Genomic DNA, 13,032 nt, shown 5'->3' with positions numbered 1-13,032 from the left:
TAACTGGGGAAGAGGGAGAGAGTGTATTTTTTAAATAAAAAAAAAAAAAAAAAAAAGGAAAACTGGGGGTTTTACTACAAGTCTGATCCTGAGCGAAGTGGCAAGATCCTCTAGCCAGAAACTTTCAGTTTTAAGTCCCAGCACGAGTGTTGGCACACCCCAGTCAACATTCCCAGCCATGTCTGCAGCCAACACCCAGTGCTTCTGAGGAAGGCTGAAAAAAACCCCAACCCCCCGTATTATATGTAGCAGCAGGAGGGAATAACATTCCTTCCTGGACCCAGGTGGCAACTAGGGCTAAGTACAGACTTTCAAAAAGCCCCTGGTGGAAGTGCTCTAACTTATTGTGGTTTACTCAAAGTGCTATAAGTTAGTGGGAGCCAACCATGCAGACATCGCTGTTTGATGCTGGGGGCTCGCAGCCTGCCCACACTGCCTGCTGGGGCTGCTCCCACAGCTCCCAGGAGGATGCCAGAGCAGCTCCTCTTCCTAGCCCTGCCTCACTCCCCCTGTCAGCTGGTGACTCTCAGCAGCGGCTGGGGGAGCAGAGGGGGAGAACCCACCACCACAGGGGCTCCCCTCTAAAACTTGCTGGCTCTGTCCTGGGGGTGGGGTAGGCAAGATCCGCATGGGGGACTCTTGATGAGTGCAGCCAGCAGTTGCAGTTTGGTGTGGCCTGGCCAGGGCTGTTGAGCGGGAAGGGCTTCAGGGTCTTTCCCCCAGCAGCAGCCCAGGCCAGACAGTGGCGCACCGTTGTTGGGGTGGTGGAGACCCCAGAGCCCTTCCCCAACAGCCACCCCCCACCCCTGGCTAAGCAGCGACGTACCATAGCCCAGCCAGGGTGACTGTGGGGAGAAAGACCTTGGACTCCTTCCTCCACAGCCCCCCTCAGGGCTGCAGTGTGCTGTGAGGTCAGGGCAGCTGCAGGGACAGCAAACCCCATCCCTGTCACTAGCTTGTGCATGGGGCTGAGATCAGAGGCTGTCACTTGACTTGGGTCAGTGACAGCCAAGGAGAGGACCCAGCACAGTGCTCAGGCAGAGCACAGGAGCTTTCCCAAGGCTAAAGCGGAGCCATCCACAACACCACCTGGGATGTCAGTGATTGCACTCTAAGCTAACCCTCAATGGGATCTGGCATAGATGTTCGATAAAGTGCTCTAACAGAAAGCACGTTAGTTTAGGATGCCTCCTTCCCGGGTTAATGCAGAGTGGGGTCTGCCATTTTTAACATGCTTTATGTGCCATGAATGTCTGTTCTGTTACAGCTACAAAATGCTTTTTGTGTGCTAAAAGTGCATTAAGTGTAATGTCTGTACCAGTCCTAGCAAAGCAAAGAAGCATACGCAGGCATAGCTCATCCCTGACTGATGCCTGCCCAACCCCTTTTTGAACACCTTCAATGATGGCGAGTCCACAACTTCCTTGGGCAGTCTGTTTCACTGCCTCACTCTTCTAACAGTGAAGTTTTTTCCTGACACCGAGTCTAAACCTACTTTGGTGCAACTTCAAATCCTACACACTGTAGCAAGAGATAAAACGTGCTTTCCCTCTTCTTTATGGCAGCCCTTCAACTATTTGAAGACTACTGTCATATCCCTTGTTAAGTGCCTTTTCCGTAAACTGAATATGCCTGTTTCAACCTTCAAACTCTCCTCTTATGACTTGCCTTCAAGACCTTTATCCTTTTTGTCACCTATCTTTGGGCCCTCTTTAACTTCTCTATGTCCTTTTAAAAATGTGGATCCCAAGACTGCACACAGTACTCTCAAGATGTGGCCTAACCAGTGCTGAGTAGAGAGGCGCTATCACCCCCCATGACTTGCACCTAATGCTTTTGTTGATGCTTCCCAAAACTGTATTTGTCTTTTGTGCAGCTGCATGACTGTAGACTTATTTTGAGTCTGTGATTTACCAAGACTCAGTTTATTCTCCATTGTGCTGCCTTCCAGTCAGGTGTCACCCATTTTATATTTGTATTTTTAATTATTCTTTCTGAGATGTAGGCCCTTGCTTACATTTCCATACTAACAGTTAAAATCTCTGGCTCTTTCTGGCTTCCAGAATCCATTAGTTAGAAGGATTTAATGAGATCATTGATACTGGAAAATAATGTATTTCAGGGATGTATCTTGCAAACTAGGAAGAACCAGAGAACGTCACTTAAAGGAGCTTTTAGCAGTAAATGAACATATTTCTGAGATGAATTATTCCCTATTGCTTAGTTATTTAGGAGACTACTGCACAGAGGTTGGATATTTCGGTTTTCAGTTTATTTTTGCACCTTTGTTATTCTCTCTCTTTCCGTTCTTTGTGCCATACCCTTTCTCTTGCTAATTGTATGCTTTTGTCAGAGAGCTTACTGAGCGTGCATAAAAAGTAGATGATTGTAGGCTGAGACTCCTGGATGGGGTGGATTTGCTAATGTGCTTTTCCTTTTCCCTTGAAGGAAATGACCAGACTTAGAGCTTTATGATCATACGGCCATATTGTACCCTTTGTATTTTCACAGAGCTTTTTCTGGTACCTATGATAGAATCTGTGTAGAACGTGGTCCAGCTTTTTGCTAAAGCTTTTACTTTTTCTGAGTATTTTCAGTGTGGCTATCAGCTGTAATATATGTGATAACTTTTAACATACCAACTTAATCCCAACTCCGTGTTTGACAGGAAAATGAAACATGTTTTCTATGACAGCTATATCCCTTCTCTTGCAGAGAGAACTCCATTGTTTTAATCTCTCAAGGGAGATAAGTTGCATTGTCTAAGGCTGCTGCATATTGTGACACACGCAATCTGCAGCTGATCTTGTTCAGGATAAAATGCATGTCATTGCAGACAGTTTATACAAACCCTTGCGCTATGAGTTATATGCAGCTTTGGTTTTGTGGGGTTGTTTGATTTCTATGTTTGAACACAGGAGCACAAAAAGAGATTTGTATCTGAGGAGGAAAAAAAACTATGGGCCAAAACCTACCTGTCAGGGGCCTATGTGGATTTAGGCACCTAAATCTGATCCTGTTCCACTCTGCTCAAGTCTCTAGGATGACATGGAGAAACCTACTTTTAGAATATGTCATTATGTTATCCTTAAGACTGAATCAAAATAGTGACAAGCAGGAGAACACATTCAGATTTTACACTGATATTGTTACACATCTGTTGCTTCTTCCCCTATCCACAATACCTATTAGCTAGTCACAGATATCACAACCTCTCTTTTTGCCTCAGTTTCTCTTCCCCACTATCTTTACATCTTGTCCGTAGATGAAATAAGATCTGACTCTATTATTTTTGGGAGTTCAGAGACTTTACCGCAACACTTTTGCCTGCCCATTGCCTGAAAGTTTGATCTTTTTTTCTGTCCAACTCCATGATTTTTCAGTGCAAAGAAAGGATTTTGTTTGTTTATTGATGCATTGCTTTTAAGGCTGGAATGGACTTTTATAATTATCTAGTCTGACCCCTTTTCTTAATGTGTTTTGTAATGTGTAGTTAAACTGGAGTATGTCTTTTAGAAATTATCCAATCTTGATTTAAAGACATCAGGTAACAGAACATTTATTTTTTTATTTTTTGAGGGATTATTTAGCAGGGTGTTCGTTTTAAATCTTGTGTATTCTCTGTATGTGCTCTGAGCCTGTGGGATAGATCATTTTCTGAATGGGGGGAAAAATGAGTGCTGTTTGTGGGCAGTCACTGTACAATGGATAGCTCACTGGTTCCTTTTCTTCCTTTTAGATATTATGAATATGAAAGGATGTCCATATTCAGATTCTTACCCTCTGTCTTCATTTGTGTTTTCTTTGTTCCTGAAAGTTTTAGGAACTTCGATTTAGAGGACTCTCAGAGATGCTCTGTAGACTGGCTGATGATTGGTCCGTCTTCCAAGAGAGAGGAGTACAAAGTGTGTGGGTCCTCCATGCCCCCCTCATTCATCTCTGCAAGAGATCATGTCTGGATATTTTTCCACTCAGATGCAACAAGTTCAGGACAGGCTCAGGGATTTCGCCTTTCTTACATCAGAGGTAAAAGCTCTGTACAGTTTCAGTGAATTTTGTTGGATTACTCAGAGCTTAGTTCACCATCTCTCCTGCAATTCCCATGACTGTTTTTTTTCTGTTGAGCAAAGTCTAATATAAACATTGGTTTAAAGTGTGGGCCTTGAGAGTACTGGACATTTTTATTTACCATTTGTCTTTGAGAGGATTCTTGAGGTGGGCTGGCCCAGCAGACTGAGTCACTTCATGCTGGGATAAAAAATTAGAATAAAAAAAACATAGCCAGGTGTTTTAATAATCTTTTTTTTTTTACTTTCACAGGAAAAATAGCCCAGGCTGTTTGCCAGTCAGATGAGTTCCGTTGTGCAAATGGCAAATGCATTCCTAATACTTGGAAGTGTAATTCAATGGATGAATGTGGGGATAGCTCGGATGAGAGAAACTGCACCATGCCCCCAACGGAGCCTCAGTCCAGCATCTGTCCCTCGGGAACGTTCCAGTGTAGCATAGCCCACTCCACCAAGTGCTTGATAAATGAGTTAAGATGTAATTCAGTTAAAGATTGCAGTGATGGTTCAGATGAGGACAATTGCCCTGATCTTTCCTGTGGCAAAAGACTGGGTAATTTTTATGGGTCCTTTGCTTCCCCAGACTTATTCCGTGCTGATCATAGCCGGGCAGACCTACGCTGTACTTGGTATGTGGATACACAAGATAACCGGCATGTGCTCTTGCAGCTTGATTTACAGTTAGGATACAATGACTATGTGAAGGTGTATGATGGAATTGGAGAGAGGGGTGATAAATTAATGCAAACATTTTCATATCACAACAACAGGCACTCAGTGAGTGTGGAGTCCTCAAAGGGTCAGCTCACCATTTCATATCACGCCAGATCGAAGAGTACTGGCCATGGATTTAATGCAACCTATCAGGTAAAAGGTTACTGCCTTCCCTGGGAACATCCATGTGGAAGTGATGAGGAGTGTTACACAGATAAGCAGCATTGTGATGGTTGGTGGCACTGCCCAAATGGCAAAGATGAAGAGAATTGTCCTGCTTGTCAGAAGAACGAATACCCATGTGAAGGAAATAGTGGACTGTGTTATTCAATACTTGACCGATGTAATAACCAAAAGAACTGCCCAGATGGCTCAGATGAAAAAAACTGCTTTACATGCCAGCCAGGAAACTTTCACTGCGGCACAAACCTGTGTATCTTTGAGACATGGCGTTGTGATGGCCAAGAAGACTGCCAGGATGGAAGTGATGAACATAATTGTCTGGTGATAGTGCCCAGGAAAGTCATCACAGCTGCCCTGATTGGGAGCCTGGTGTGTGGCTTGCTGTTGGTGATTGCACTGGGTTGTGCATTTAAACTCTACTCGCTGAGGACTAGGGAATACAGGTAAAAATCTTGTGTTGATAGTGTTCTAACTTCAGTTACTGACCTTTTAGTTAAAGGAAAGAATAAAATGTCCATCCAAGTGGATGGATGAGATGCAAAGTAAAATTATACCACAGTAAAATTGACTGCAACATTTAAGAAATGGGTAGAGTATTGAGTTTTCAGCAGTTAAAAGTTGGTTTGTTCTTTCAGAAATGGCCAGTGGATTCTCTCTCTCTCTCTTGTGGTTAGTGAGAAATATAAAGTTATCCTACACTAGTATTTCTTTTGTATATTATTAACATCCTAATGAAAAGAAGATTGTATTGCCTTGCATTTGGGTTACATTTTTTCCTAATCTAATTTAGTACTGCACTGCTGCCTGATGACACTAATTGTAGGGAAACTGGATCAGAAGATCCAGTTCGCCCTCTTTTCCCCCTCCTCTCTTTAGGTATGTTGGTTTGTGCAATGTTTGTGTCTGTCTTTGTTTTTACTCTGGTTATGTTCCTTCCAGAGCATTTGAAACGCAAATGACTCGGCTTGAAGCAGAATTTGTGCGGCGGGAAGCTCCACCTTCCTATGGGCAGCTGATTGCACAAGGACTTATCCCACCAGTTGAAGATTTCCCAGTTTACAATGCATCGCAAGTAAATGAAACTTGTTACAGTCTCCCATATATTGAATAAGTCTGCATTGTCTTGTTATACTAACATGAAACTACTTTATAACGGGTGAAAGTGTCATAACAAAATACATGTAATGTATTCTGTACTGCTGAGTTACAGTTATACATTTTCATGGGATGGCTGTGTTTTCTAGAGTAGCTAGGGCCTCATGACTGCTGCAAGCTAAATGGATAAAAGTCGTGTGCACATGCAAACACACACATTGTACATCAGAATGTAATAACAGAGAGAAGCATCTCAACAAAAATAGAAACAAAGACAGGCATTTCATGTTGAAAGGAATTTAAAATAGAAAAGAAAAGAGGAGTGTAGGCATTTTCTTCTGGAAAATATTCCAGGGATTTTTAATTAGCAAATGCAAAGTTTATGTAAAAAACTGTACTTTCTTATTCTTGTATTTTTCCAAATCTGCCTTCCACTGTTTAATACATTCCCTTTCCTAGTGTACCAAATGTATAATTGATTAAAGCACTTTTAATTGTGTAAGCACAGAGGGAGTTTGCTTTTGCCTTTTTCTTTTCTCCCTTTCTCTAATAAATTGGGTCTTACCCGCTCCATCTGGCATTGCAGTGGGGCAGTACCCAGTGGTGCAGTACTCTGAACCATCATAGCAAAAACCTGCACCTAATTGTGCTGAGCTGGGGAGGCTAACCTTGGAAGCAGTGCTGAGAGGGTTCTAGGAAAAATGGTTGGTGTGGGCTGAGCAGATTCTGATTTAATTTTAAACAGAGTTTATTATTACATTGCCACATTCAAGCTGTAGTTTTCCCTTCTAAGACTGCTACTTGGATGCACTCAGATGGAGAAGTTAGTGGATAGTACAGCTGCAGATATTTGAAGTTGTTCTCTGCCAAAATCATGGTTTCTTGTGTCTGTTTATAGGCATCTGTGCTGCAGAACATCCGAACTGCTATGAGGAGACAGATGAGGCGCCACTCTTCAAGACGGAATTCATCCCGAAGGCGCCTAGGCAGGCTCTGGAACAGACTTTTCCATAGACCACGAGTGCGAGGACAGATCCCACTCCTCACACCAGCACGTACTTCACAAACAATCCTGGGTGATGGCATTATCAATCGCACAGATGGGAATATTCAAAGCCTCCCACCTTCCCCTGAAGGACCTAACTCAGAGTCAGAGAGCCAGGCCAGGGGACAGCAAGATATTGGAAGCAGCAATTTGCAGCCAGTGGCTGAAGCCTCAGAGCCATCACCCTCCACTGTTTTATCTAATACTTGTGCAGCTGCTCATGCAGAGCCAGAGACTGGACAAGCTGACAAATCTTCAGGTACTGAGCCTTCCAGCAGTGAGCTAAAACAAACCAATAAAGTGGATTCAGGAAAAACTTTCAGAGATCCTTTGTCTGAAAGTCTTACAGAAATGCTCCATGGAGGTGCCACAGCCAGAAGGACTGTTGCAGAGAACAGTAGTTTAAACAGGAGTCATCCACTAAGTGAAGAGCCATGTAGATTGCCTTTAAAAAAATGGGAGTCTGCTTACTTAGACAGCTCTATGAATGTTCGTATTCAGGTGGATGGACAACACCGATGTTGTCCTCATCCATATCGGGAGGAACCTCTGGGTATTCATGCTGCTTGTTGCCATTCTGTGGAAGTGCCAACGCTAGAGTCCTCTACTTCACTCTCAGAAATCAATACCAGTGACGATGAATCTTTACTTGTTTGCTAATAAGATTTTGCTTTGGCTCTGTAGGTTTTGTAACTTTGAAATTTACAATACAGTTCACTGACTATAATTGACACATCCACTCTCAACTTTGTCTGTTAAAACCAATGTGCATTAATCCTGGACAGATTGCAGTACTCATAACAAGACTAAATGAGACAATTTTTGTCTTCATTGATATGCCTGAAACTCCAGTGGAATGGAGCTGGGCCACTGTGTGTGATCAGGGGTTGAGAGTGAGTGCAAATCTGCTGTTGCAGTTTGGAAGAATCTCTATCCTTTGTTTTTTTGTGTGTGCATTTATTCACTTTCACTTTGCAATCAGGGAATTTGAGTTTGTTTCGTTTTAAAATAGCACACTAATGTCAATATTTAGCTAGAGAGAATTTGGCTGGAAACTTGGGTAGTATAAAACGTGGAATTATAACTGTGAACACTCAGCTAGAAACAGCAAGTGGTTGTCCATATAGGTTGTAGGTTTTAATTAGAAATGTTTACAGAGCTCTAAAATAGATTACTTCATAGAAAATAAAATTCCTATAGGTTCTTTTTTCTGAAAGTCGCCACTTTTTTTGCTCCCTTCAGAAATGTAATGATGACTGTGGGTATCCAGAAGCAGCCATTACAACCAAAGTTTCTGTAGGCAGCATACAAAGTAAAATCAGGTTTATTTTCCACTCTAATTTCGTAATTGCAGATTAGCCATGTTCATCTGAACCCCATTTGCAGCAATATTTATATTTTATATTGTTATGTATTGTATTCATAATGGTTTATTCAGGTTGAATTGTTCTTTGTTTTTTTCCACTCTGTTTTTCAGTTGAATATAATTACCTCACTTTGGGGAATAATCTGGAGACGTACAGAGCTCTTGCAAATCTCATTGGCTTCAAAGGGAGATGCTGAGTGCCAGTATCCAATATGAACAGGCTCCTTATTTGCATCGAGCTAAAATATAATACAACATTATTGGCCTTGGTACAGATGTTTTAAATCACTTAGTGGGTTTTTTTTTTGTTTTGTTTTTTTTAAATCCAGGATAGCTGGAAAGATCAGTACCATTTTAAAGACTGAAATTATGCAGGCTTTAAGTATTTTATGTAGACCAGTGCCTTTTGGTTTTTTAATTTAACTTGGAGAGGGGGTGAGAGTGTTCATGTGGGAATCACCCAGTACAGAACAACAAAAGTCATCTGGTGAAACCTTGGCCCTGTTGAAGTAAATGGGAGCTTTGCCACTGACTTCTTCTGGGCAAGGCTGTCATCCATGTTTTAGTGTAACTTTATACTTCATTTTCCCTATGCTGAAGTAGCAATGGAGTATTTTACATAGAGTCAGCGTGGTTTACCATTTATAAGTCAGTGTTGCTACTCCTCCGTAGGTGGGCAGGTCCAGGGTGAAGCAGATCTCAACTCTCCATCATGTGTCTAATACTGTGGGAGACTTCCGAGTTAGGAACTTAATAGGAGCCTTAACTCTAAATCTGCCAGACAGAATTATTCATTAAACATGTATTAATGCTACATTGGGGTTAATCTTGTGTAAAAAAAGAAAAAAAAGAAAAAAAAAAAAGTAAAACTGGGCTGCACTATCCAAATAATCTCTAGCTACTGCAGTTCCCTTGAATGTAACAGGAATTAGGCCTGTGCAATGAAGTATGGATTGAAATGTTTGCCCTCTTCATGGGATATATTCTATCCTTGCTCTTTGTGCAGTGCTCCCAGTGGGAGCTCTAGCCAAGAAACAAGGTAGGCCTAGGCTCTCCATGCTTTGTTTGGCTCAACAAAATTGTACTATGAACGAACTGTAGTGACTTGCTATATGTATATTTGTCCCCTCGGATATAGATGACTTTTACACTGTTTGTTCCAGAACCAGAAAGAAATGGAAGATTCAAAACTCGAATGACATGAGTAGCAGGAAAGAGTTTTGGTCGAAATGCTTTAACAGTTAAGAATCATATTTATATGAAATAAAATACTGTTTACTCAGTCATTTCCTTCCAGGTGTCTTTATGGTCAGTAGTTCATTTAGCCAAACAAAAAGCTAGTTTTGAGAAATAATTTACTTCCTGGGCATTTCTAAGCATTCTGGGTACATTCCACCTCTGAAAGGTCAAGTACTGTAGTCATTGAACTGCCAGGGTTGTTTGTGTTCAAGGCTGCAGTTTTAGTGTGTTTCTTTTTGTCTAAAGGCAATTTTAAATACATAAAGTTGTATTTATAAAGTAGTAAACTTATAATTGGGTGAAATACTTCAGGGTTAATACTGTGCAAATCTGAAGACTCTTATAAATAAATGTATATTTAATTCTGTTATAGAACCATTTTGCTTTCTGTAATAAAATCAATTTAATTTTATGCCTTAGCAATGCCTTAAATTATGGTACCCCCATTGTAAGGCTCTTTTTATAATATATGCTGAAATATGCACTTCCGAACATAGCAGTCTTTTTGATATGGCAGTGAACAACTAGCAGCTTAAAGAAGATCAAATTTCTTTTTTATCCTGTCATTTATACGTAGTGTACTTCTAGTGATCCATTTTTTATAGCTAAGTGGTCATGTCAACACATCAATATTTTATTTATAATTATTAAAAGTTTTAAAAAGATCTAGAAATATAAAAAGTCTGTAATGAAATGTTTAGACTCCTCATTACTGAGGGTTGTGGCCCAGCATAACAAGATGTGCAAGCCTGTTCCTTTTTATCAGCACATGACTTCTTTATGTCTGTAATAAAATGGTCTTTTCCCTTCAATATATTGTTTAAGATGGAGAATCCTTAAATTATTATTAAGCATTTTGCATCAGAAGTCTACAGTTGTGTTCTGTGAACATAAATTGTGTGTGACAGTGTCTTAGCATGCAGGGGCTTGATAGGGAAGTGGGGTTTGCCTTACTAGGGCTGTCGTGCTTTCTCAGCTTTCAAAAACGCAGTTATTTAATTTCTGCAGACACCCTTTTTTCCCAAATAAATTGCACGTTCATAAAGGTTTAAAGAACTGTTTACTGTGCCAGAAATGTAAATAGGAAAAATGATCACTTCATTTTTAATTTCTGCATTTTAGACGAAAGGAAATCACATGCGTGCACACACTTTATAATCTGAAGTTAAGACCATAAAATTGTTCAGATGCTTTTATTCTTGTTATCCTGACAGGAAAAGATGTACTTTTAAAATATTTTATGATAGTTATTAAAAAGCTAACATTTATAAAAAGAAGTATATTTAAAATAAATCTGTTCTTGATGTTTAACTCCTGCTGATAAGATGGATGTTCAGCACAGGCATCCAAAGGAAACTGAATCTCACGTGTTGTTAAGTCACATTGTGTCTGAACTTTCTTGCATCTGCCAGTTTGTATAACAGACCTTGCGAAGTAATTGTATTGCACAATTACCATCTGCATTTTTGTGTTTTCTTTTGCTTTAAAACTCTCTACTTCAACATTTTGCTTCCATTTGCATTTATTCAGTATAATAAACCTTTACATCTGCCTTGGTTTGAACATCTAATACCAAATGGCCAAAGGTGAATAGAAGCAAACTCCCCAAATGTCCATATTATCGCCACATTTACATGTACAAATCTATTACTTGCACTTACATATATACATTTGTAGGTATTCCTTTTTCTCAGTTATATGCTTGTTTTAGTGTACAGATACTACATACATTTATATATGTGCATACAAAGTCCCTCAAAAAAATTTTTTTCACTGCTTTGGAGGCACATCTGAAAACACCTCTCTGATGGTTTACAGTTGTGGTCTCAGACATTTATGTCAAATGCATTGGTAGTAGTGTGCATAAGTGGTTTGAAAAAAAATATTTATCAAAAGAGTCAGCAATTGGACTAGTAAATATGACTTATTGTACATAATTAAGAAAAGCATGATTTGTTAAATCTGGGAACAGTGTCTTCAAGCCTCTTGTTCTCCACAGCTGCAGAGATGCTCATAATTATTTTGAAAGTCTTTTCTCTCTATTTTTTCCTCAATGAAACTTGTGAACAGATTTCCAGTTGAATATCGTGGGACGATGTAGCGGTCACCATAAGTAGAGACCAACTACAGATCTTGCTGTCCTAGTGCAGGGGAATTGAATGGTGTCTGTTGTCTTCTTGACTTCTCTACAGCTGGAAAGAGTGATATGAGCAAGATTTTGTCTTGAAGTAAATCCTTATGACAGTTATAAAAAGCCTGAAAATCATGGTTTACAATAAAGTGTTGACACCACTATAACTATAGTGGCACAAACAGTGATATGGCAACTCTTGAGGTAAGTGAAACTGAAATGAATACAGCCCATAAAATGAAAATGAGGTATTAAAAAATGCATACACAAATCATAGCAAAACTCTTTGGCAGCCTGGGCAAAAGAATGGATCTGTAAGATGGCAGATGAAGATACCAACTAGAAATGCTTCTAAAGGAAATCATATTAAAAAGGAATGGAAATAAATTTCTGCCCTTGCTTATCTAAGACTACTGACCTCAATGGGAAACTGCACTTAGTCTCCTAAACAGCAGTTGGTATTTTTAATCTGTGCAAATGGTAATGCCTAAAACAAAATATTGACCGTATGCTTGTGGCCTGATTTCTGCAGGTAGCACAGTAATCCTGCTATTTGTTTTGTTAGCCATTGTCAACATCTCAAATTCTATTAAAATATACTTTTCACTCTCCCAGGCCCCGTGTCTCAGGTTTCTGGCTGCAAGGATTAAATGGCCGCAAACTCATTTGCAGGCTGAAATGAGTGAGTAGGATGTTTATTTTTAATTCTTTCTATTATTATGTCTTTCATGTCCTATTAGTCACTTTCTTCTAAGTTGTCTTCCCTTTTAGCACTGTCCTCTTTCTTTTGAAAGCAAAGCAAGTGGAATTGTCGTAATTTTGCCTTTGTCTCCAAGTCCTTCCTTTGGGCCTCTGAAGGAGATGTTCCTTCTGCTAGGCCTATCCCCAGCCCTTTTCCTTTTAGGCAAAATGTGGAAGGAACAGTCCATAAAATTTGTTTTGCTACCACTAAGGAAATGGTGAGGTGTGAGATTGGTCAGTTTGCTACAGCTTTCCCTTTCCAGAGGAACATTGGCTTTTTATAAGCCTTTTTCAAGAGCCTAAGCATTTGAGCAACCGTTTTTTGATATTGTAACAGAGAATTCTGCACGTGTAGTTGTGCAGGCTGATCAAAAGACATTGTCTTCCCTACTTTAGTAACCACAAGGCTTGGTCCTACTTTTTAAGGTACACGGTGCAGTCAATATTCATG

The 13,032-nt window shown here is 40.2% G+C and overlaps 1 protein-coding gene across 1 annotated transcript in view; it reads left to right on the top strand.

Annotated features, from left to right (window-relative positions):
• LRP3 (LDL receptor related protein 3) overlaps positions 1-9,756 on the top strand; it is a 59,510-nt gene extending 49,754 nt beyond the window's left edge. The window contains exons 4-7 of the mRNA XM_019505590.1: positions 3,818-4,026; positions 4,321-5,407; positions 5,904-6,036; positions 6,958-9,756. Of these exons, the coding sequence (XP_019361135.1) occupies positions 3,818-4,026; positions 4,321-5,407; positions 5,904-6,036; positions 6,958-7,764 (2,236 nt within the window). The 3' untranslated portion in view covers positions 7,765-9,756. The remainder of the gene's footprint in view (positions 1-3,817; positions 4,027-4,320; positions 5,408-5,903; positions 6,037-6,957) is intronic.
• The last annotated feature ends 3,276 nt before the right edge of the window (positions 9,757-13,032 follow it).

The sequence above is a fragment of the Gavialis gangeticus genome, unplaced genomic scaffold (genome assembly GCF_001723915.1).
Source record: "Gavialis gangeticus isolate Ggan-Ray unplaced genomic scaffold, GavGan_comp1, whole genome shotgun sequence".
In the NCBI taxonomy this organism is placed as follows: domain Eukaryota; kingdom Metazoa; phylum Chordata; order Crocodylia; family Gavialidae; genus Gavialis; species Gavialis gangeticus.
The sequence above is the reverse complement of the archived record's forward strand: the minus strand, read 5'-3'. Positions and strand labels throughout refer to the sequence as shown.